The sequence below is a fragment of the Kogia breviceps genome, chromosome 1 (assembly GCF_026419965.1).
Source record: "Kogia breviceps isolate mKogBre1 chromosome 1, mKogBre1 haplotype 1, whole genome shotgun sequence".
Classification (NCBI taxonomy): domain Eukaryota; kingdom Metazoa; phylum Chordata; class Mammalia; order Artiodactyla; family Physeteridae; genus Kogia; species Kogia breviceps.
In genome coordinates, this window is record NC_081310.1 from 36,260,656 (window position 1) to 36,287,269 (window position 26,614).

Consider the following 26,614-nt stretch of genomic DNA (forward strand, 5'->3'; position numbering starts at 1 on the left):
CAGCCACCCACCAGCAGCTGGCAGGCTCTACACAAGGCAGGGCCTGGCAACCAACTGGACTGGGAGCCAGCCACAGTAGACAGCCTGTCATAACAGAATGACCCATGCCACCCACATAGAGGGTACCCCTGGAGCATATACTCTGAAGACCAGAGAGGAATGTGCTATTGGTCCTCATAGGATATTTCCTACATAAGTCCACTTCTCCAAAACTGGGAAATATAACCAACCTACAAAATACATAGAAATAAAAACAGAGCAAAATGAGGCAACAGAGGAATATGTTCCAGACCAAGGAACAAGAGAAAATCTGAGAAGAACTAAAGTGAAGTGGAAATAATATACCCAATAAAAAGTTCAAGGTAATGATCACAATGATAATCAAAGAACTTGGGAGAACATTGGATGAACAGAGTGAGAAGTTTAACAAAGAGTTAGAAAATACAAAGGACAAAATAGAGATGAAAAACACAACAATTGGAATTAAAAATACACTAAAAGGAATCAACAGTAGAGTAGATGATACAGAGGAATGTTCAGCAAACTGAAAGACAGAGTAGTAGAAATCATTCAAGTTGAAAGGAAAAAAGAAAAATGAATTTTAAAAAATGATAACAGTTTATGAGACTTCTGAGACATCAAGTGTACTAACATTTTCATTACTGGGGTCCCAAAAGGAGAAGAGAGAAACAGGCAGAAAACATATGTGAAGACGTAATAGCTGAAAACGTTCCTAAACCTGGGGAAGGAAACAGACATCCAGGTCTAGGAAGCATAGAGAGTCTCAAACAGGATCAACCCAAAGAGGACCACACCAAGACACACTGTAATTAAAATGGCAAAAATTAAAGAGTAAGAGAGAATATTAAAAGCAGCAAGGGAAAAGCAACAAGTTACCCACAAGACCACTCCCAGGAGGCTATCAGCTGACTTTTCAGCAGAAGCTCTGCAGGCCAGAAGGGAATGACACAACATATTTAAAGTGATAAAGGGAAAAACGTACAAACAAGAATACTCTACCCAGCAAGGCTATTATTCAGCTTTGAAGGAGAGAAAAAAGACAAGCAATAGCTAAAAAATTTCAGCACCACAAAACCAGCTTTACAAGGAATATTAAAGGGACTTCTCTAAGTAGAAAGGAAAGGGCACAACTAGGAATATGAAAATTACAAAAGGAAAAAATCTCATTGGAAAAGGCAAATATGCAGCAAAAGTACTAGATCAACCACTTATAAAGGTAACAGAAATGTTAAAAGACAAAAATAGTAAAATCATCTCTATACACAATAAGTAATTAAGTGATACTCAAAACAAAAGTATGTAAAATAGGATGCCCAAAACAGTAAACTTGGGAGGGGGAGTGAAAATGCAGGTTTGTTAAAATGTGTTCAAACTTAAGAGATCAATAACTTAAAATAATAACATATCTGTCTAGCTATCTGGATATAGATATAGATTGCTACATATAAACCTCATGTGGTTTGGCTAACAACAAATCAAAAATCTATAATAGATACATGCACAAAAAAGATAAAGTAATTCAAAGATAATGTTAAAGAATTCATTAGATCACAAGAGATTTTTAAAAACAAAGGAACGGAACAAAAACCCCTACAAAACAACCCCCAAACAATAAACAAAATGGCAATAAGTACATATCTATCAATAATTACTTAAATATAAGTATTTATATTTATAAAGTATAAAATGTAAAAAAATAAGTGTATGTTATATTTATTTATAAATATAAATACTCCAATCAAAAGATACAGAATTGATACAAAAACAAGACCAAAATATATGCTGCTTACAAGGGACTCACTTCAGATCTAAAGATATACACAGACTGGAAGTGAGGAGATGGAAAAAGATATTCCATGCAAATGAAATGAAAAGAAAGCCAGTACAGCAATACTTAGACAAAACAGACTTTAAAACAAAGCTGTTAACAAGAGACAAAGAAGGTCATTACATAATGATCAAGGGATAAATACAAGAAGTTATAGCAGTTGTAAATATATACATACCCAACATAGGAACACCTAAATACATAAAGCAAAGATTAACAGACATAAAGGGAGAAATTAACAGTAACACAATAATAGTAGGAGAATTTTAACACCCCACTTACAATAATGGACAGATCATCCAGACAGAAAGTCAGTATGGAAACATTGGTCTTAAATGACACATTAGACCAGATAAACTTAATAGGTCTATATATAACATTCCATACAAAGGCAGCAGAATACACATTCTGTTTTTAAATTTTTGCAACTTTTTATTTTATTTTATTTTTTAAATTGAAGTATAGTTGATTTACAATGTTTCAGGTGTACAGCAAAGTGATTCACACACACACACACACACACACACATATATATATATATTCTTTCAGATTCTTTTCCATTATAGGTTATTACAAGATATTGAATATAGTTCCCTGTGCTATACAGTAGGTTCTCATTGCTTATCTATTTTATATAAGAATACACATTCTTTTCAAGTGTACATGGAACATTCTCCAGGACAGAGAAGGACAAATACTGTACAATTTCACTTATATGTGGAATTAAAAAACTCAAAAAATGAACAAATATAACTAAATAGAATCAGAATCATAGATACAGAGAAAAAACATGTGGTTTCCAGAAGGGAGGGCTGTGGGGGGAGGTGAGAAATAGGTGAGGGAGATGAAGAGATACAAACTTCCAGTTACGAAATAAGTGAACCACAGGTATGAATTATACAGTGTGGGGAATATAGTCATAATTATATAATATCTTTGTATGGTGGCAGATGACAAATAGACTTATCATGGTTATTGTTTTGAAATGTGTAGAAACACTGAATTTCTATGTTGTGTAAGAGGTACTAACATAGTGTTGTAGGTCATTTATACTTCAAAAACAAACAAACAGAACTCATAGGAAAATACATCAGATTTGTGTTTACTGAGGTGTGGGGTGAGAGAATTGGCTGAAAGTGGTCAGAAGATACAAACTTCCAGTTATAAGATGAAGAAGTATTAGGGATGTAATGTACAACACGATAAATATAATGAACACTGCTGTAGGTTACATATGAAAGTTGTTAAGAGAGTAAACCCTAAGAGTTCTCGTCACAAGGAAAAATATTTTTTCTACTTTAATTTTATATCCATGAGATGATGGATGCTCACTAAACGTATTTAGGTCATAATTCCATGAAGCATGTAAGTCAAATCATTATGCTGTACACCTTAAACTTATACAGTGCTGTATATCAATTATATCTCTAAAACTGGAAGAAAAAAATTAATAGAATTACAATAAAACTGAATTTTGGAATTAATACAGCTAAACGAATACATAGCCCAGCACACCAGTAATTGAATTTCAATACAACCTTGTATTTTTGATAATTCTTATAAATATTTTAGGTTGCTTATGTTAACTGAAAAACTCTAACAAACTTCTGGTGAGCAATAACAAAGCCTTGGACAGCTGTAGATGAGCATGAAGATTCTACTGTGGAGTATGTTTCCGAAGCATGTTCTTTTTTGAAAGAAATGAAAAGTAAAAGTATGTCTTTTACTTAGATCTGTACTTGATTATGACATCGAAAGAGAAAATATGAAAGCAAAATATATATGAAAATATCTAAATTAGGTCATGATAGACATGAAAAGGGGTTACTGGGGTACAAGTTTCAAATGTCAAAGAGAATGAATTCTGATTGCTGAGCTTATGAGGTTCTTTTTTCTTTCTCTTTTCTTTCTTTCTCCCTTCCTTTTTTCCTCCCTCCTTCCCTCCCTCCCTCCCTCCTTTCCTTCCTTCCTTCCTTCTGTGGTTTGTGTGCTCGAATTTCTAATGCAATAGTTTCAGACCACTAAGAATGTCACTATCAATAATTTACGCCTTTCAGGAAGTTACATAAGTCTGTTTATATTGTATTACACACTTCGATTCAGGAAATCAATGCTCTAAAAATGTCCCATAATGATAACAAATGAGACACAGTATAGTTCATTTTTACATAGAATTCTACATCAGCTGAGAATTTGGCCTCTGTGTATTTTGTAGGAATATCTGTTTTGAGGAAAGATAATTATGCTACAGATTTTTGTTGTTATTGTAAATAAATAAAGCACTTTCTTGTGCTTGCAAAAAAAACAAAACAACCCCCCCAAAACAAAAACAATAACAACAAAAACTAAATTCAGACTTTTCATTGTGTAGATGAGGAAATTGAGGCTCAGTCTCTCCCTCATCCATTCCTTCTTTTTCTCCTTCTCTTTCCCTTTTCATCTAGAACATCATGATCATCTTACTTTTTCTTCAAAAACCTCCCATGCATGTTCTCATTTAATCTTCACAACAGCCCCATGATGTAGATTATGGAGGAGAATATTATTGCAATAATAAAGAGGAAGAAAATGAAGCACAGAAAGGTTAACTGACTTGTCTAAAGCCACACAAAACAATTGGTTTCAGTCTTGGAGTTGAGCTTTTCTCCCTCTCTATATAGCAATTTCAAATTACATTATCCTGTTACATCCCTTGGGTTCCTATAAATTATATGCAAGTTTTAGAAAAATTTGTGACCAGCCTCTGGCACACTGTATTTATATGAAGAATAACTTTGAAAAAATGGTGCAGGAAGTTTCTTTTTTTAAATTTTTCTGTCATTTTCCTCACAGACTATCTGTGCCAGTGCTCCTAAGAGGCATTTCTATTTCAAGCCATGTGACCTAGCCTTTCTGGGCTTCAGATCTGTCATCAGTAAAATGGAAATTCAATGCTGGAAGACTAATTTCATTTCAGTATGAAATGAAATTAGTCTTTTTTATCAGCCAGTCAATCTTATCAGGTAATACAAACTAGGTTTATTCTTTTGAAGTCTGGCACAAACATACAAACCTGATTGTGGATATAAATCTCTTTGCTGTAGCAACGACACAAAAAGGTACACTTTCTTTTCCTAGGTTTTAGATGTAAATGTACTTGAAAAAATTGATATTTATAGAATAATGAAACTTTAGAACTCAACTAAAGTATCATCTGGACCTGCCCCTTTAATTTATAGTGAGAGAAATTAGATGTAAAGAGATCTAAAGAAATGTGATTGTCTTAAATTTATAAAGCCAGTCAGTAGAAGATTCTGGTATTGATACAATCTTCTTTTCCTACAATAGTGTGTTAGTCTAAATTTACAGTGGACAATTCATAAACAAGTTCCTTCCAGGAGCACACCCAGTTAATTCAAAGAAGAGCCATATAGCACCATCTGGGATGCCTATAACTGTGTTCCCCCAAAGTGAATTGAAAATGAACTACTATAAATCTAAAACTATTTGCTGACTTCAAAAGTGGGAAAAGAATGCTCCAGGCTAGGTTAAAAAATGAGTTGCCTACTGATTTTTATTTTCCTCTGCTTTTTATTTTCTCCAAATATTCTACATTGAACATGTGTTCCTTATGTAATCCTAAAAAAAAAAGTGAACTTAAAAAGATGGATCAATTAATGTGTGGAGCAAGCCCTTTAAATAACAGAGTTAAAAGAAAATTAATACTCTAAAGCAACATTAATAGTCATAAAATACTCTAAGCATGTCACAATTACTAGACTGAAATTTAAACTGCTGAAAGAGAAATTGGAGATCCATGAGGCTATAGCCCATCACAGGAAAGGAGATATTTTCTCCTCTTTAAAAACATTATTTGAAACATTTCCTTTCAAAATGTAATAACTTTAGCTGTCTCTTCGGAAGGAGTTTATCTGGTATAATATCTCTTAAATTTTTCCTCAATAAATTTTAGTAATTTAATGTTTTTAGTGTTCTTTGGAAATTGTTTATGGTAAGCATTGTAGTATTGTGTCACTATAAGCTTAAAAATAGCAAAATGTATGATTTTCATAAGAGCAGATGTTGTACAGGATGGCACCTATCATAGATGTTACTGTAAACCACATGTATGACAGATTGCATGGCTGATGTGCCGTCTGGGAAGGCAGCAAAGGTGCCCAGTGGACAGTTTTGAACTTGCAAAGAGGACATTAACGCAGAAATATTAATTCCCTCTGTCATTTCACATTATTATCTGAAAATTCTCACACTATTATCTGAGGTTAAATTGGCTGCTAATATTGGTGTTTTTGTTGTATTTTTCACAAATAACTTACTGTACTGAATTGCATTTATAAAAGGAGGATGTGATAGGCAAAATGCTAAAAAGGTGTCCCCCACCCCAGCTACCTGCCCCCAAGATTCCTGTCCCCTGGTTATCCAATCAAATATCAAAGTAATTTAGGTACTGCTGTGAAGGGACTTTGCAGATGCAATTAAGATGACTAATTAGCTACCTTAAGATAGGGAGATTGTCCTGGATTATCTGGGTGGGCCCAATGTAATCACATAAGTCCTTAAAAAGAGAAGGAGGCAGAAGATTCTAAATGTGGAGAATTTAAGTAACATTGCTTGTGCTGAGATGCAGGGGTCCATGTAGTAGGACTGAAGAGAGGCCTCTAAAAGGTAAGGGCAGCCCCATCTGACAGCCAGCAAGGAAATGAGGACCTCGGGCCAAGCACCTGAATGAGCTTAGAAGCAGCCTCTTCCCCAAGCCTTCAGTAAAGAATGCGTCTCTACTGACATCTTGATTTTGCCATGTGAGACCCATGTTGGACTTCTAACCCGTGCAACTATGAGCTAATACATGAGTGTTGTTTTAACACACTTTGTTTGTGGTAATTTGCTTCCATAGCAATAGGAAACAAATACAGAGGGGAGACTGTCAAAGATCAGAAAGAGTGTGTCTGTTGTTACAACCAGCAAAAAGCAAAATGTAGCTACAAGAGGAATCCAAACTTAACAGCAATGGAAGGAGGTTGCAATATTGGGAGTAGGAAGCTGGAGAAGAGAAAAGCAAGAAAAGGACTAAGGTCTATAATTATAATTACCTTTGGAAGGTTTGCTGTATTTGCGGGCCTCTCACTGTTGTGGCCTCTCCCGTTGCGGAGCACAGGCTCCGCACGCGCAGGCTCAGCGGCCATGGCTCACGGGCCCAGCCGCTCCGCGGCATGTGGGATCTTCCCGGATCGGGGCACGAACCCGTGTCCCCTGCATCGGCAGGCGGACTCTCAGCCACTGCGCCACCAGGGAAGCCCTGTATTTTTGTTTTTAAGATGAGAGAGATTCCAGCTTGCTGAAAGGAAGGCAGTAGAAAGGGAGAGATAGAAGATACTGAGGGGAAAAAAAGAGCCAAGCTCTGAAGATGAAAGGGGATGAGTTGCAAAGAATACGTGGAGGAATGAGTCTAGGAAAGGAGAAACACATCTTCCTTTAAAAGGGAGAAGAGAAGAAAGAATGAATCCAAAACCAGGTTAATTTTTGAATAGGGTGGCAGGAAATGCTAAGAAAGCTCTTGTATGGAGACTTCTACTCTCATCTGAAGTAGGAAATGAAGCCAGCTGCTAAGAGTAACAAGCAGCACATGTTTGATAAGACTGGAGAAGTTTTGACATTGCTTTCGTGGACAATGTAATACAAGATCACCCAGGGAAGCAAGGAATGATGGCTGGGTGGCACTGAAGCCCCAGGAGGCTGGAGCTCGTGAATGATTCATGGCCCCATCCATAGGGCTGGGAGACTTTTTCTGTGGCTGATCAGCCACAGTAATTGGCGTGCAAAGAGGACCAGCATTTGGCTTCCTTGCACCCAACTAAGAGTTGGGTTTCCGGCCAGGCCAATGCAGTGGTAGAAAAGGATGGAGGATGGTGGAAATGTGGAATTGAAGTGACAGACCACAGATTCTAAACTGAGTAAGAAAGGAAGCGAAGGCTGCAGGGACTTGATAAATGAGGAAGGGCAAGAGGCTGAATTTCCCTCTTAGTTCTGACTTGCTGAGGAGTCATATAAATCTTTCCCAGTGAGGTTCCACACACATCAACTTACTGCAGTACCTATCTGACTAGTCTTTTTCTTTTAGAAGAAACGTTTCCATTCCCAAGTGGGCTGACAGAAGAGATATGGGAACATATGTATATGTATAACTGATTCACTGTGTTATAAAGCAGAAACTAACACACCATCGTAAAGCAATTATACTCCAATAAAGATGTTTAAAAAATGTCAAAAAAGCCAAAGTTTGAAGCACATAAAGAAAAAATGTAATAAAATAAAATAAAGTACTATCTCCAGAGAGAGCATAATTTTCTCATTAGTGGTTATGGTCTTGATATAATTTGATTTTTTTCCTCTCTTCCATGAGACCTTATTAATCTAGGCTTTCTAATGATAATTATAGCTAATATTTTAAAAACAATTATTATATTCCAGACACAGTGTGAAATGCTCTACACACGTTACATCATTTAACCACCATTAAAAAAAAGCCCTCAGAAGTTTGACCTTTTATGCTGCTGATGAGAAAATTGAGACTTAAGGAGATAAATGTATTTATCCAAGTTCTAAGTACCAGTCAGTTGGAGGGCCTGAACTCAAACACTGGACTGTCTGATTCCACAGTGCATGCTTTTGCCATAAGGCTGTATTGTGGGTTCAAATGATACAGAATATCAGGGAACTATATTCAATATTCTGTGATAAACCAGAATGGAAAAGAATATGAAAAAGAATATATATGTATAACTGAGTCATTTTGCTCTACAGCAGAAATTAACACAACATTGTAAATCAACTATACTTCAATAACATTTTTTTTAAATGATACAGAATGTTGGAGAGGGGGAAATTTTCCCCTCTACTCCTCTTGAGTTCTTGTGACTGGATTAACAATAGAATTGACACAAGACAGATTAACATGAGAAAAAGAAACAAATTTTAATTTATGCACATGGATGTCCCACAGAAATAGGATCTAAGAAGTGGCCAAAGCAGGCAGCTTTTTGTACTTTTTAGACAAAGAAACAATAAATTTGTGAGGAATTGAGAGGACAAAGAAATTTAGGTGTGGGGTGCCCATTAGTAAAGAATATAACAGAGTTTGGGCTTGGGGTAGTAAATTAAAGAAATAATAAGGTTTGTGTATATAGGCTTCTCCCTTCTCAGCACAAATTCTCTATCTTTGGCAATAAGGGTATTCCTTCTACCTCTAGATGCAGGCTGGTACATCCTTTCATGTGAAAGTGAAAGGAAGTATACCTTTCACACAAAAGCTTTATTTCCTGCTTTCAGGGAGACAGGAGGATCAGAGTGTCCCTCTTGTGTTGGCTGTTTCTTAAGTAACTTTAATTCATAATAATCAATATGCCACTGGCACACATTTTGGGTTGGCCTACTCTGGGCCCCAAGAGCTAAGCTGCAGATCAATGCACGTCTATTAACTGGGTACTGCATCAATGAGTGATGACAGGAAGTTGCAGGGACAAAAGATTCCTGTCCGCTCCAACAGAGATCTATTGAAAGCTCTCTGCTTTCTCTTTTCTCAGTCCTTCAGAGGTAATTAGATACTAAATGCAGAGGTTCTGTACTCATGGAAAATTAGCGGCAATTTCTGAGAAGATAGTAAATTACTTAAGCTTTTAATTGAATACTGCTTTTGCTGGTGGGAAGAAAAATGGAAAATACAAGAGAGTCTTTGGTAATCTTGATCTTCCCAAAGAATGAAATCTAATTGTAGGAAATTATTAAGGCAGCTGGTCTATTTTGTTAGGTTTGGATGTGGGAGAATGTAAAGGAGGAAGTAGTAACATTTGTAAACCAACTGATGAAAGGACATGTTAACATATAATGCTAAGCCATCATCTAGCATCAAAATAGATAAATGTTATTAAAACATTTATAGTTGATATATAGTTGGTTTTGATTTATTTTCAATTGACTCATTTAGTCACTAGGTCCTTTATATGGAAAGTGTGGTCCCTCGTGGAGAGCTTCTTAGAAATGCACACTCCCAGGCCTACGAGTCAGAACTGCACTTTAGCAGGATCCCGGTGGGTCTCATACACACTTGAATTTCAGAAGCTCATTCTGTTTATTCATTACCAAGCACCAACTAGTCTCAAGTTTACAAGAAATACAGTGTGTCATTAACTTCTAAGGACTTTATTTCTGCTTATTCATAGACAACTGAAAAACAGCTATCTTATTTTTCAAATTCCTTGGAATTACATAATCTGACAATTTATTCACAAACAAAATGCACTTTTTTACTTCAAGATATCCTTTCATAGTAATTAATTTTCCTGCAACACCTGGAGGCTAGGATTTGGAACAGTAAAATTCCAAAATTCCCCCTAAAAAGGAATGAAAAATCTTGTCCAGGAAGATTTATGGAAAAAGGGGAGGAATAGTTATTTGAGAGTGGCCAAGTTCATTGTCAGGATTCTCAGCTGAGACCCTGTCTGATGGAGGCTGATTTGATTTCCAAACAAGTGCCAGCTCCTAATTGAACGGTCAGTCTGAGCAAGGACATCAGCCCAGTACATCAGTTTATCTATTAGAAAGAAAAATCAACGACTGCTCAAAAATCATGCACCAGCAGCTTGCGGTATGTTGAATGCGTTAAACTGCCTTCTGATATTTATATCAGGACCCCTTGATATTTATAAATCAAGCTGTTGATTGTTAATCCAAATTAAGACTTCAAATTCAACCAACATTAAATCTCTTACTTTACAGCCATTTCTGAGATATTGTGCATGTTTATATGTGTTGTTTGGGATTTTAGATCTTTGGATACTTCTCTGACGAAGATTCTCCTACTTCCCGAATGGATGAAGAAAATTTGGTTTTCCTCGTTTCTAGAAAACAACGAGTTGTAATTTCAGGTGATCATTTAAATTTCCCTAACAGATTAATGTGAGTTTTAATATTTTCTCAAAAATAAATATTGGGAATATAACATTTCCATTAAACCATTTTTCATCTTATTTACTTGATCAATACTTTATAACAAGAAAGGGGAGCGACAGTTTCAAATGCAATATCGGAAGAAACTTGCAGTTGAGTTGGAAATATCATTGCTCTGAAGGACACTGAGGAAGGAATGTTAGGGAGGGAAATACCCATTTTCCTAAAGAGGTTCAGATCTCAAGTTAAAGCTCTCTACAATGTCACCTCAATAATGCATGCTTTGGTACCAAATGGATCACATTTTTAAAAATAAATATTCTTAAAATTGAATTTTCAAGTTTTCACTTATGAGAACTCTTTCCCATGTTCTCACCCTTAATTATCTTATGGAGGTTTAACCCTACACCTCTAAAACTGTGAATTTGGGCCAATCACAGAGGAGTGTTACCTCAGGTTAAGAGGTCTCCAGTTTACATATGTCATTTGTTTTAAAATTTGAAACTGGACCCCAGGAACTCATTTCCCTCTCCACTATTGACAGCTTGGGTTTTCTTTCCTTTCTTCCCTACAGGGAGGGAGAAGTCCAAGGTGAGGAAAGGCAAACCCCGGAATCTGCCCCGTCCTCCAGCATTTCATAGAAAATTCTGAGATGAAGGGCATAGTCTAGGTCAAATCTGGTGTTCCTTAAAAAGAAAAAAGAAAAACCCAGTCCTTTGTAAGCAAAACCCACCCTTGTTTTTGACCCTTTCTTAGCCCCACCATAGGCCTCACCAGAGCCTAACCTCTGGGCCCCTCCATGGGAACTATCATCAAAGAACAGAAGCAAGGGAGCTATCTGTGCTTCTGTCATCGCTGAGTGAAGAGTGGCCAGTGAGTAAGGGAGACATGTTGCTGGCATCCTAAATTAGAACTTTGAAACCATCTTTATAGATAGCGGTTGGGTTCTGTAACTTGTTTATTCACTCAGCAAGTAATTGTTAAGGTCTACTTTGTGGGCCAAGTAACTTTCTAAGTGCTGGGGACACAGCAATGAACAAACAATCATAAATCCCTGATGTCATGGAGTCTACATTCTAACGGGGAGAGATAGACAGTAAAAAAAATCAAACAAGTAAATTAAGTGCTACAGAAAAAATAATAAAGTAGGCAGGCTGTGGAGAAAAATAAAGCAGGAGTGTGGGAAGAAGCTGGTTTGGAGAGATTTTAAATAGGGTAGTCGGGGAAAACCTGAAGGAGATATGAGAGCAAACCACACACTTCACGCTGGAGTGGAGTGGTAGGGGGACAGTAGTAGAAGATGAGGTTAGAGAGGCAACAGTGGCATAGGCACAGATGTCCAAGGACTTGTGGACACGCTAAAGACTTCCGAGTGAGACAGAAAGCTGTGAGAAGGCTGCAGAGAGGAGAGAGGCCTGGCCTGAGTTACCCTTCAAATGTTCTGGTTTCTGTGATAAAAGTAGTCTATAGTGGGGAAGGAGTTGAAGCAGAGAGAAAGATGGTGGCTTGGAATAAGATAATATTCTGTGCCTGTGTTTTCATTATTGACCCCTCCAAGGAGTCTTTTGGACCTTCTTTTCTAATCTCGTCCCAAATCCCCTCTCAACCTACTTCCCCCTGACCCCCAGACATTTTAATACCTCAGATATACTGTGTATCTGTCTATGTACTGTATGTATATCTGAGCTTTTGACACAGAGAGTAAAACTCATTCACACACCACCGCCAGCCCCCAACCCCCCCACCCAAGAACCAATTTGTACCCCCTTGGGAGCAATAATTTCTCTGTTGAGAATGCATGAATTAAGGGGATAATACTGGAGTATGAGATTTGTTCACTTGCTTTTCCTCTCTAAGACTTTACAATTATAAAAACTTGATTTAAATCATCCTGGGAAGAGGCCCAATATGTGTGGCTTTATCATTCAGCACATAGGCAAAGAAACTTGAAAGTGTTTTTTGCAAAATGCATAAAGTAAAAAAAAAAAAAAAAAAAAAGCCTTAATAACAGTATTAAGGTAGTTTCATTCTTTTGTACTGGAAAGCCTGAGATAGTATTAGGTTTTTATTCTGTGTAAATCACATGGTGATAGTTCAAAGAAAGAACTCCTGAGATGTGAAGATCTTAAAATAGAAATAATTCTAAAAGACATTTGGAAAACTCATTCTCTGAAATGTGCACATGGAGGTGGGATGGGGTATGATCTTACATTTTCTCTGGGAATTCATGCACCATGTTTAGTTGGAAAGCACTATAACGTCAGACTACTATCTCTAAGGATAATTAAAAAGCAATAGTTGCTCATTTTTTGGTTTTATTCCACTTTAATTTTTAAGTAACTAAAGCCTTTCTAGCAAAAAGTTGGTTGTTTCCTTTTTCTTTTTTTTAAATAAAACTAACAAGTGACTCTTAGGATCTTTACTGCTAGGAATTGAAATGAGTGTTATGCCATCGACAGGTACTAGAAGACGGGATGTGATTAAATGCATTGTCAAGATTCCTCAGTTGGATTTACTAATAACAGCTTCTCAGAAAGGATTGATAACAGTCTTTAATAGCCAGGTAATTTGAAAGCTTGGATTCCTTCCTCCCTCCTTTCTTCCTTCCTTCCTCTCTTTTGTTTTGTCTATGCATTATGCCTATGTATCAGATGCAGCAGAAACCATAGCCATATTTCAGAGTTATTCCAAAAACCAAAACCAAGTATTACTAAAACGAGGAGCTTGCTGAACCCCACAGCAGTTTTTGAGATTTTGGTAACTGCATTTGGCATTGTTCCTTTGGGTGTCATATTGAACCATGTGGCATCAGCATAATTAAGGATGATCCTGGATAACTTCTCAGATAACATCATAAACACTCACAAGCCAAGTGATTTTGTCATAATACTACCAAGTAATAAAAGGTCCCAACAAGAACCTTGTACTTGAAGTTAAAAAAAAAGGCTCAAATTCTAGCTCCTCTATTTTAACAGCCTAGATGTTAAGTAGGGAACTTTATGAGCCAACTTGTATCTTTTCATCTCTTTTTTTCATATCTGTAAAATGAAGACAATGGGATCAGTCTCCTTTCCCTCGGAGGATTGTAGTGAATGTCAAATGAGATAATGAATGTTGGAAACATTTTAAGACATTGCTATTATTGTCATTTCTTTCTAAATTTATGTTTTGGAGTTCTATTTTCAAAATCTGAGAGATTTTCATGGAATGTATGGTGATATCATCTATATCGTATTTCGCCATGAAAATAAATGTTTGGTGTTAAATATCAAAAAATTGGTCCAATTATTAGTTTATTTCCAAGTAGAGGCAAGCTTTATACAAATAAAATCTATTTAAAATAATCATCACAGGATTAAAATTTCAACAATAATTTTCGGCCTGTCAGTGATTTCCATCACAGGCAGCCAGATCGTGTCAGAGAGGGTGGCCTGCACCCAGAGGTGCAGTAGAAGATTCTGAGCACGGACGTGGAGACTGGCTTTGCCTCCACGCCGCCAGCTGTGCACGTTACTTTTTATCTCCAGGCCCCAGTTCCTTCTCATCCAAACCAGGGAATATCCCTCCCTAGGTAGTTGTGCTGTTTACATGAGTTAATCAACATAAAGCACTTAACATCACTGTAAGCACTTAGTAAATGTTGGCAATTACAATTATGAACAAATAATGTGAAAATAAAAATGGATTTGCCTCATTGAAGTGTGAAAACCTTCCTCGATCACTCTTTTCTCAATGCATTAATTCCCTTCTCATTTTTTACCTTTATTTCCTCAAAGATAGAACTAACATGGTATCTAAAGAAAAACAGTGAGGAGGAAAATTATGATCTTCATAATGAAATAGTTCAGGATTATGTGAAATAAGTGAGAGGGCATTATATTTCCAGATATGTCTCTCTCTCTCTCTCTCCCTCACACTCACACACACACTCACACATGCTTGTAGGTGCACACATGTATACTCACAAACATGCAGATGCTCACCATCTGTTTCTATTTAAAGATTTGGTACTCCAGGAATAAACAGTATTTTAAATGCTGCATGCCTTAAAAATAGGATGGTACATTCTGTGAGAAAAGTAATTTGGCAGGGTAGGTCACAGGAATAATTTATTAAAAGATAGACATTGGGCTTCCAGGGTGGTGCAGTGGTTGAGAATCTGCCTGCCAATGCAGGGGACACGGGTTCGAGCCCTGGTCTGGGAAGATCCCACATGCCGCGGAGCAACTAGGCCCGTGAGCCACAACTACTGAGCCTGCGCGTCTGGAGCCTGTGCTCCGCACCAAGAGAGGCCGCGATAGTGAGAGGCCCGCCCACCGCGATGAAGAGTGGCCCCTGCTTGCCATGACTAGAGAAAGCCCTCGCACAGAAACGAAGACCCAATGCAGCAAAAAAAAAAAAAAAAAAAAAAAGATAGCCATTAATAATGCAAAATATCTTACACCCACAGTTTAGGCTCTATCTGAGGTAGAATAAATACATTTAAGGATTTTCATGGTGCTCACCGGAGGACTTGGTGATGTAGACTGTAAATGTCATTAATAAAAGTTCCTAGAAAAAGGCTAGATTTAAAAAATTCAGAAGGTATCTATAAGGATTATGAAAATTTTAGAGCAGATAAGAGAATTTTAAACAATTGACTTCCACTAAAGATAGAGATAGAGAAATAGAAGAGGAATTTCTTTGAGCCCTTTATTTGTTCCATCTAGAAAAAAGTCCCGGTTGGAAAAGCATTTTTGAACTCTTCAGATGAAAGACAGTCGGTGCTGACCACAACTAACAGTTTTAGTAACCTCAATTTGCTTTCTCTCCTTTTCACATGAGCCATTCTTCTGGGAAGCCATTTTCTAGACTTTCCCCAAGACCATTAGAGCATGAAAAAGAAACTAGGTCATTAATATACTTCAAACACTAACCTTTACCTTGGGAGCATTTAACATGCTTTAAGGGTATAAGAGGCTGTTCAAGTAATACATACTAGTTCTGCTTGGATAAATCTATGATTCTCAACCAGCATAGTACTTAGGATATGATATTCATTCAATACATATTTATTGAATAAAAGAGAAAGCCCACTGGATAGAATTTTCTTAAATTTCAGTAACTTGAGAGATAACTCAAATGAAAAGTTCTTTTTTCTGTATCAATCTATAGTCATATTGACCTGTTTACCATTCTTGCCATTGCTGTTAGTATTATTTTGCAGTCCCAATTTTTGGTATCGAAAGTTGCTCTGAATAGCTAAAGAATGTGAGGCAGTTTGCAAATAGAAGGAACAAAATAACTAATAAAGTTTAAGCCTAAGAGCATAGTGACCAGGCTTAAAGACAAGCCACAGAAACATAAACTTGCCCAAAGCAAACAGTGCATTATTTTACATAGCTAGATTTTTCAGAGGCAGAAGGAACAAGGAGACTAACAGAAGGTAGAAATGATAAGTGAGATTAACCAAGGAGATACTGTGTTGCTTTAGAGCCAGCATTTTCATCTTTAATTGTAGTGCCAACTGGGGATCATTATTCTCTTCCTTTTTCTTACAGATGAGAGTTCAGACCAGCACCAATGTTACAGTAAGTACTTAAAAAAAATTCCTAATGAAGTTAAACTGATTGATGATGGTTCCTCCATAACTAATCAAAATCTCGATGAAGAGCCTGAATACACTCTGAGAATAAGAGGTTTTCATAGACTGTAGCTTTATCTTTATTGACTAGGATACAAACTAAACCTTGAGCAACAGCAAAGAGGAGACAGACCTTGCTTTCTGAGTTAATTTGATTGTAGAGAATTGCTTGGAAACTGACAATTCCTTGGAAGCTTCAATTTAAAATCTTCGCCTGTTTTTCTAAGTGCTCACTATTGAGGAAAGTAAAAAAAACAGACAAAACCCATGTTGTGAGAACAAGAAAATAGCCAGTGAAAATTATTTGAAAACATTTTATTCTAAACTTGAAAACAGCATAAAAAACTTGAGTGCAGTATTGTAATTTATTTAATCCATATTGCTAACTGGAACAGTAATCTTGTGGCAGATATTATAAAGCTATGGTGACTTGCTCTCAGAATCCCACCGTGGCTTTATGAGAGATGGAGAATGATTGACTTTCATCCTGCTTGTATGTACTGAAATGCACTGAGGGTGCCATGCAGAGGAGTCTCTGAGCCTCCGTTTCTTAAATTTTCTTAAAATTCCTAACGGGTTTTACAGAAGATTCAAGGGCATGCCTGAAACACAGGCAGCAGTTTCTGGCACAGGAGACACTCACAAATGGGAGCCATTGTTCTCGTAAAGTAGTGTGTTGTCAGAGATATTACGGATCCTAGCCATGCCAATCTGGTGACTTTAGGAAAGCACAAGGCAGACTCACTGACCTCAACTTGATCACTGACCAGATGACCACCAAGGTCTTTTCCAGCTAAAAAATTTAAGCATGAGGACAGGGCCAGAAAACTCACTTAATCGGTGCCCTAAATCTAGTCCCACTGAGTTCCTGTGCAGAAGTGTTCTCATGTAAAAGAACAATGCATAAAGATGACGGCTTGGTCAGTGGCTGTGTGCTTCCAGGGAGCTGCACCAGGCACTAGCTGTGTCATTCTCCAGATGATGGTGCTGAGAAACTCAGGCTGAGGGTGAAAGGGAAAAAGATGGGAGCCTCTTCTCAGGACATCAAAGAGAGACATTGTGTGGCTCCTCTGCAAATAAGGAGGCAAAATGGGGCTTTTAATGTAAGTAATCTGTTCTTTTAGTAGCCACCATTGTGTGATAGAACAAAACACAATATATTCCAAAACACAACATGCCAATCCTGTGCTTTTCTATCAGGATACCTCCTGGATTACAGGTTGCGATTACCTCTCTCAGCTGAAACGAATTGTTGCTACTACTGAAAGGACCATTATTGTCTGGGATTATAAAGCTCAAGGGAGCAGCCAGGTACTGTGCCAAGAGATACTCAAAGAAATTGGATTGTGGTTTCCATACTGGGAGGAAACGAGCAACACACTTTCTCTATTGAACATCAGTTTCCTCATATATAAAATGAGGGGGTTTAACTAAGATAATCAAGTCCAGCATCAATATTCTGTGAGTCTTAATTAAAAGGGAACATTCTTTCCATTTAGTGTATGTTTAATTTGTTTTGTTTTTGAGAGAGAATGATTAGTTCCTTTCTTCTTTTATACCTTTCTCTGAATCCACATATTATCTTTTTGGTTATGCTCATGTTAACCAGTTCAAAGCCTTTCTCTTCAGTCCAGCTTCATTTGGCAAGAAAACTACTAAGATCAAATGCCTAATCCTGGCAAAAAAATCTAATGGGCAGATGTTAATGTTAATCCCCTCAGTTAGTGATATGTTACCACTTAACCAATTTACAATATTTATTGAGCATCTATAGACATATAGAAATAATGAACATGTTCCCTACACTCAAACAAAACTCAGTCTTGAAGACTCTCACAAACAAACATAATATATAATATAATGGTACAGCAAATTATACAGTAAAAAGGAACAGGTACTCAGGGAGAGGTGAGATCACTAAGCATTGGGGTTATTAAAAAAATGCCCTCAGGAAGCAGGCTGACTTTGAAGGACATATAGGATTAACAAATAACTTAACCTTCCTCTGTGCCATACTAGTCTCAGTAAAATAGTAAATTTCCTATTCTTGTCCACAATATTGGCCAACTAATGATACCAAGATGATTTTAAAGAAGGCAGCTGTTTGCTTAATGTATTTTATTATGTGATGTGTCACTATCTCATGTCATATAGTTTGATTACAACTTATTTTCCTTTCCGCTCTCTCCTGTTTTCACTCTTGCTTTTCAATCTCATAGAAGCCTCCAATTCATTGAAAGCATCTTCTCTAAGAATACAACACTACTTCCTTTCTTTCTTCCTTCCTCTCTCTAAAGACAAAATATCTGACACACCCCCTGTATCTGACACTCCCCATCCCCTCCTGCCTTGTCCAGGACAAGACTCCATAGCCTTTTCCCTTTCTATCTTTTTTGACATTAATCTCTTCTCCTAGGATCCTTCTTTTCAACCTCTTCTGAATCTTCCTCTCAACAAATTCAGGTCCCAGGTCCAAGGTCACCTTCCCTGACCATGGGACCCAAAATGACCTCTTAAGTCACTCTTTATCACAGCTCTCTGGCTTATTTTTTTTCAAATGCACATCCCATTATCTGGAATTATCTGTTTAATTCATCTGTCTCCCCCGACTAGGACAGTAGCTCCACAAAGTCAGAAACTTTTGTTCATCACCATAATCCCATGCCTAGAATGGTTCTTGCCATGTTGTAGGTGCTCAATAAATATTTGTTGAAAGACTGAATGAACCTCTAAATATGTTCAAGTCTCACTTTAAACAAATTTAAAAATTTTACAATACTTTTTTCTTCTCCTTAGGTAGAAACTAAGTTCCAGGAAAACAATGGCCATATAGTTTAGTGAACCCAGTTCAATAGTATAGAGTCAGCTTGATAAATGCTTGCTGAATATTTCTGGATAAATGTAGATGTTAGGATATTTTTCTCGTTGTAAAGTAATTGGGACTTTGATATTAGATTTTCCTATTTACCATCCATTTTTATTTCAATGGTCTTTTAACACCTGAACTTTTTAATGCTTCCTGTTAATATTGCCTTACGAATTCAAGAAAGGAATATTCACAGTAATACATCAGAAAAATCTCATTATTTATTGAGCTAGAGACAGATACCTCACACTTTTTCCCCACAAAACACCCCAAAGCACAATGTTGGACTCACAGTGAGAAGTTAATTTGTTAACTTCTATGTAGTTAACTTTGTTTTGTTCAAGTTCCTTTAACTGTGGGAATATCTAAAATGAGAAACATTAGAAAGTAAAATCTTATCAAATAATAAGAGCAATACTTAAATTTAATATTTAGATATTTAGAGCAACACAATAACTTATTAAAAGTGTTCTTCTGTTTCTAGGAAAACTATTTTGTCATAAAACCTATGGATCATTGCCTCCTCTGTGTGTGTGTAGTGTCTCTGCCTGACCAGCTCGGTGGAGATGACATCCTCTTGGGGGATGATGGTGGTTTTGTGAACAAATTCACAGTAAATAGTGATGACTTTGGACTCAAGAAGGCAAAATCCCCTCAAAAATTACAAAATCATGTGTTAGACTCAAAGAACTTTAAAAGGTAAGGGTATTAAGGGAATAGTCCAATTGTTTTAGTATAGACATTGTTCAAGTATTTATGTAGTGAAAATAATATGCCAGACCCCATGGTAGAGATTTTAAATACAAAGCTGAAAAAGAAATGTTTTTTACCTCAAGGAACTTCCAGTATAATAGGGAAGACAGACAGGAAAATTAGCAACTGAAATTCCTATTTTAAGTGCTATTGACAATGAAAATCTATAGGTACTTGAATGAATTAAAGAGTTCAGTGAAAAATTAAATCATGAAAAAAATGTAAAAGACATACATTGCAGTTTACTAGTACTTAAATATGGAAGACGATTCTAAACATAAAAGCAATGGATACAGAATTCAAAGAAAAAGTTTGATAGATTTGACTATATACATCAAAAGATAACATTTTGAAAGTAAATAACAAACTGGGATAAATATGTATAACAAATATGACAGACAGTGGGTTAATAATCTTTAATAGGTTTTAGAATTCAATTAAAAAACAATAATTTCTCAAGATAAAAACTGACAAAGATGATGAACAAATAATTCACACACATGCCCACACAGCAGTCAATAAACATTTCAAACTGATCATCAGGCAAGAATGCTAATAACAGTTTCCAACTGATGAGGTTATGGGTGATTTCTATTGTCTGCTTTATAATTGTAGTGTTTTTGAAGTTTTTAGAGTAAGACATATATTACTTTTATAAGCAGAAATACAAGTTTTATACTAAATACAACCTTTTTATTAATCAAAGAAGTACAACTTATAATCATATACAACTTCTCACATAAAATTAGAACAGATTAAAGGGTATGATGCTGTGAGATGGGCATTCTCACATACTGCTGGTGGTGAAAGTATGAGTTTAACCCCTTTCTGGAAAGCAGTTTGGGTAGATGCATCAGGTGTCTTAATAAACATTTATACATTGAGACCTGTGATCTCCATGTGTTTAAAAATATAAGTATGATTATCACAGCATTATTTCTAATAATAAAATATCTAGTGTCCAACAATAGGGGAATGATTAATTTAAATAAGTAATCATTTAAATAAATAATTCAGGTATTATATAAATGTGTGATATAATATAAATTATATAAATATAATTACATATTTTATAAATATGTCCATACATGTGTAATATATTTATATGTAAATTGCATTTTTATCAGAGTCCTAAAAAATATTTAAGGCATTAAGGGCATTCAGTAAATCATAGTATAACCATATTAGAGAATGCCATGCATGTCCATTAAATTATATTTTGAAAGATATTTAATAATATGGAAAATGTTCATAATATAATATTAAGTTAAAAAGTTTTTATTTTTTATGTACATTGAATCCAGTTTTATTTATGTATATGTGTCAGTATGTATATGTGTCCATTTGTATGTCTGTGTATTTCTACTTAGAAAGAAAAATATTGAATGTAAATATACCAAAATGTTAACAATGATTCTCTTTGGAACTTCAGAGAAGCGATTTTTCTTTTCTTCTTTATGGTTTTCTACTTTCTAAATTTTGTACAAACAAAATTTTCCTTTTAGAATAAGAAAAAACTTTGAAAAATACAGGATTATATTTTGTTATTAATATAGCAAATATTTTATTCCAGAGATAGAATATGTAATTAAAAGCTCATTACATCTATTGCTACAACAGAATTAAGACTAGCCCATTGCTGGAACCCTAAGAATGACACAATAATAATCTGGCTCCACTTTCCATCCTTCACATATTAGCAGTATTACTTAGTTCCACCAAAGTATTAGACTCTGATGGGGGAGTTTCCCAGTATGTGATGTGCTGCTCTATTTACTCTCAAGCACTTTATTCCAATTATGATAGGCTCTTAGAATAGATGCTGAGACATGAATCTTCTCTTTACTGAGATGTGTGTCACCTGTCAGAAAATTCCATGGCCTGTTTTCCATCTCTGCTTCCATTAGACAGATATGTTAGAAATGAGATTGGGGGTATCTGAGGAATGTGAGTACAGTTAAATGAATGCTAATTCATACTGGTTCTTTTGTAGATGATTTAATCATGCAGCTGATCATTATATACATGACAAATTATTTGAGACTAAAGTGTATATATATATATATATATATATATATATATATATATATATATATATAAGCTGAGTGTTGAAGCAAAACCTTGTAGAAATTAAAGAAAGAAGTAGCCAGTATCCAGAGTTCAAAATTTAACACAATCTGGCATGGAAAAAAGAAATCTCCCCCCACTCCCACTCTGTTTAATCCAATATTGTCGAACTTTCCTGCCTTGAGTTATAAATATGTCTATTTCTCAACTACAATCTAAGGAACCTGGTGATAAGGATTTTACCTTAATCATCTTTATGTCCTTGGTACCTGGGATACAATAAGTGCTCAATAAGTGTTTTTGGATGAGGAAACAAATACACTATAAAATATGAGTAAATAAAATACCATGAAGATGGCTTCTTCCAGGTTAAGAAAAGAAGGCCATAAAAATATAGATTTTGGCCATAGTGCTAAACCTCTCCCTCAAATATCCTGTGTACTGATGAGCAAGCCTTTGACAAAGCCTTTGAAGGCTGTCCTAGCCTCAGCTTTACCAGTGATCTGGGATTATAAACTTCCTAGTTCTTCAGTTTTGAATGTATTCATGGGAAATATGAAAATGAGTTGACTCATACAAGATAAAAAACAATATAAAACACAGTCCTCCATTATCATGATCAGAATTTTTTCAATAGGGTATGATCATGTCAATATTGGACTGGGGTTCTTCTCGATTATTCCTCTAATTCTGAATCTATAGCTCAAAATCTGATGATAAACTTTTATTTTTTCATTTAAAATATGATGACGATCATATAGTTAAACAATTGAAAGTATAATGCATAAGATAGTGTTACACATGCAGGCTTTACCACAGCTCAGAGCTGTGATTTGGTTAAAGTAAAAGTGAAATAGTAAATAGAAACTCAACATGATGTGTTTGTGAGTCTAACATAACCCCCTTTTTCTCTTGTAATTCTCAGTGTTAAAAGGAAACTACATAATGACTGGGTTATGAAAATTAGATATATTTCAGCCCTAAATTGCTTTGGATCCTGCTCCTTAGACAGTGTTCATTCATTAGTTTTGGAATCCTTGAAGAGACTTGAGGATAATTTGTAAGTACAGTTGTTTATATACATAAACATTCTGTGACTTTCAGGTGTTTTCCTGAAACCCATGGCAGCCTTGGAGCTTTTAAACTGGTTTTTAGACATATCAGATGTTAAGTATTCCATTTGTTCAACAAGATTAATTAGATTTTCAGGAGGAAGTTGAAGTTACTCATGCAAATCTGTCCTCCTAGAAGCAGTTTTGCTCATTTGTTTTTTATTGTTACATTCTATTAAAGTAAATCAATATTGGTGTAGCTATATTTTCCAAATATAGTTCTATTGGTAAAACTTTATACTTTAAAAATCATTCGTACAGGTCAATTGACCAGTCAATATCCTGTGAGTATCTGTAGAACAACCATCATGTTCCATGTGTAATAAATACACAAAATGGCTTTCTTATAGACAGATGAATTTGAATAGTGTGTAGTCTTATTTTCTACCTAGTTAAATATTTATTAATAGTTATACTGATACATAGCAAGGCTATACGAATATATAGTAACTATAAAACAGCTGTTGTATTTTTTTAAGAGAGATACATTCTACAGCACGGATAAGCCTCAAAAACATCATGCTAAGTGACAGAAGCCAGACACAAAAGACTGCATATTGAATAATCCCATTTGTAGGAAATGCCCAGAAAAGAAAAATTTATAGAAATAGAAAGTAGATTAGTGGATGCCTGGGGCTGGTGATGGGAGCAAGGACCCGAAGTTGACACAAGGGAGCTCTCTGGGGTTAGGGAAGGCTAAAGAAGAAGGAAATCACATGATCACATCAATAGATGCAGAAAAAGCACTTGACAAAATCCAGCACCCATTCCTGATAAAAACTCTCAGTCTAGACACAGACATTATACCAGTTACAGGAAAACAACTCAAAATGGATCATAGACCCAAAGATAAAACACAAAGCTGTAAAGCTCCTGGAAGAAAATCTAGATGACATTGGGTTTGGCAATGACTTTTAATTAAGATACCACTCCATGAGAGAAATCATTGATAAACTGGACTTCGTTCAAATTAAAAACTCTGCTCTGAAAAAGACACTGTCAAGAGAACCAGAAGACAATCCATAGACTAGAAGAAAATATTTGCAAAACACATATCTGATAAAGGGCAGTCATCCAAAATATACAAAGAACTCTTAAAACTCAACACTAAAACAAACAACCTGATTAAAAAATGGGCAAAAGATCTGAGCAGACACATCACCAAAGAAGGTATACAGATGACAATAAGTATATGAGAAGATGTTTCACATTCTACATCATTAGAGAAGTGGAAACTAAAATCACAATGAGATATCATTACACACCTACTAGAATGTCCAAAATCCAAAACACTGACAACCTCAAATGCTGACAAGAATGTGGAACAATAGGAACTCTCATTCAGTGCTGGTGGGAATGCAAAATGGGTACAGCCACCTTGGAAGACAGTTTGGCAGTTTCTTACAAAACTAAACATACTCTTGCCATATGATCCAGCACTAAAAAGCACTAAAAAGAAATAAGCTATCCATGAAAAGACATGGAGGAACCTTAAATGCATATTACAAAGTAAAATAAGCCAATCTGAAAAGGTTACATACTGCATGATTCTAACTATATGACATTCTGGAAAAGGCAAAACTGTGGATAGGCAATTAAAAATCAGTGATTGCTGGGATGCAGGGGGAGGGAGGTTTGAATAGGCAGGGCACAGAGGATTTTTAGGGCCTTGAAAATACTCTGTATGATACTGTAATGGTGGACACATGTCATTATACATTTGTCCAAACCCACAGAATATACAGCACCAAGAGTGAACCCTAATGTAAACTGTGGACTTTGTGTGATTATTATGTGTCAATGTGTAGGTTCATCAATTCTAACAAATGTACCACTCTGGTGAGAGATGTAGATAATGGGGGAAGCTATGCATGTGTGGGAGGGCAGGAGCATATGGAAAAATCTCTGTAATTTCCACTCAATTTTTCTGTGAACCTAAAACTGCTTTAAAAAATTGTCTATTAAAAAATGCACTGAGCCACAAATAAGAATCTGACTTGGTGCAATAAGAAGTGAAAGGTCTTCTTTAAACTTTGTTTCAAGAATGAGCATAAATCTATCAAAAATACTATGGGTTAAGAAAATGTATATATACAAACACCCATATAGAATGGAATATGTATACTTTAGAAAAAGAAGGAAAACTTACCTTTTACAACAACCTGGATGAAACTGGAGGGCATTATGCTAAGTGAAATAAACCAGACAGAGAAAGACAAATACTGCACGGTATCACTTCTTTGTGAAATCCAAAAAAAAGTAGAACTTATAGAAACAAAGTATAGAACAGTCAGCACCAGGGAAAGGGTTCCCTTTCCATAGGGAAAGGTTCATGAAAGTTTGGTAAACTTTCATATAGGTTTTTATAAAATCTATAAAATGTCTGAGGATCTAATGTAGAATGTGGTGACTATAGTTAACACTGTATTGTATAATTGAAATTTGCTAAGAAAGTAGATTGTAAATGTTCACACCAAAAAAAAAAAAAAAGTAATCATGTGAGATGATGAATGTGTTGATTAACTCAGGGGAATCCTTTCACAATGTGCATATATATCAAATCATGTTATACAGTTTCAACATCTTACGATTATATGTCAAAACTGAAAAAATGAGATAAAATACAACAAAACACTATGGGTAAAAACTTAAAACTGCAAAACCCTTACCTAGTGATTCAATTCCATTCTTAAAACTTACTTTCTCAATTGTAATCATTTCCTTCTGAATTTCAGTTTTTCTGTTTAAAGAATCAGTGAGTTGAAATGAGACAGAGTCTTGCTTTCTTTTTCTCTTTGCATTTAGGGTACCACTTTAAAAAGTCCTGGGAAAAATGGTGGAGAGACAAATATGAACCCCCAACAAAACACAAGTGATAGGTACCTCCTAGGTCCTCTTGAAGTTTTAGTGAAACTCACAAAAAAATGGAAAACAAAAGATAGCCTTTGCACATACAGGGCTAGAATTTCTTTAAATTCCAAGGCTTTTAATTTAAGCAATGGAATAACAGAATTAGAAATTTAATGAAAGACGAGAATATCACAGTCAGTCAGATGATTGACTACCTTAAATTTTCCTGAAAGTTGTAATCTTGAGGAAAAACACATATTTCCCCTTACCTAGAAAACAGTGAAAATGTTTATCTTGGTGTAAAACATATTACAGTGAGAGCTGACTTTAAAACTTTCTTCAGTACCTTAAAAACAATTTCATTTCTTGACACCAGATCTGACACCACAAATATCATTTCTATGTTTTTGTAACATAATTAACTGGCTAGTGACTATACTCTGGCATTTTAAAGGAATACATTTCTGAAACATTTAATTAAGAGCTAGATGCCACCTTATTTCCAATTTGATTTTATACTATGTTGGCAATTCATGAAACATTCATAATCA

The 26,614-nt window shown here is 35.6% G+C and overlaps 3 protein-coding genes across 11 annotated transcripts in view; 2 read left to right on the plus strand and 1 right to left on the minus strand.

Moving 5' to 3' along the window:
• The window catches only part of LOC136793499 (WD repeat-containing protein 64-like), a 40,968-nt gene extending 21,715 nt beyond the window's left edge, over window positions 1-19,253 (plus strand). The window contains exons 3-7 of the mRNA XM_067024548.1: window positions 10,671-10,770; window positions 13,252-13,355; window positions 16,333-16,362; window positions 17,616-17,726; window positions 19,212-19,253. Coding sequence (XP_066880649.1) covers window positions 10,713-10,770; window positions 13,252-13,355; window positions 16,333-16,362; window positions 17,616-17,726; window positions 19,212-19,253 — 345 coding nt within the window. The 5' untranslated portion in view covers window positions 10,671-10,712. The remainder of the gene's footprint in view (window positions 1-10,670; window positions 10,771-13,251; window positions 13,356-16,332; window positions 16,363-17,615; window positions 17,727-19,211) is intronic.
• Window positions 1-26,614, minus strand: part of CHML (CHM like Rab escort protein) — a 261,691-nt gene that overhangs the window by 32,892 nt on the left and 202,185 nt on the right. The window contains exon 1 of one of the 9 annotated variants that reach the window (XM_067030679.1): window positions 16,549-16,568. The exons of the other annotated variants lie outside the window; for them this stretch is intronic. The gene's annotated coding sequence lies outside the window, so the exon portion shown is untranslated. Of the gene's footprint in view, window positions 1-16,548; window positions 16,569-26,614 lie in introns of those variants that run through there. 9 annotated transcript variants of the gene reach the window in all.
• WDR64 (WD repeat domain 64) overlaps window positions 19,787-26,614 on the plus strand; it is a 140,410-nt gene continuing 133,582 nt past the window's right edge. The window contains exons 1-2 of the mRNA XM_059078960.2: window positions 19,787-19,980; window positions 23,027-23,161. Coding sequence (XP_058934943.2) covers window positions 19,790-19,980; window positions 23,027-23,161 — 326 coding nt within the window. The 5' untranslated portion in view covers window positions 19,787-19,789. The remainder of the gene's footprint in view (window positions 19,981-23,026; window positions 23,162-26,614) is intronic.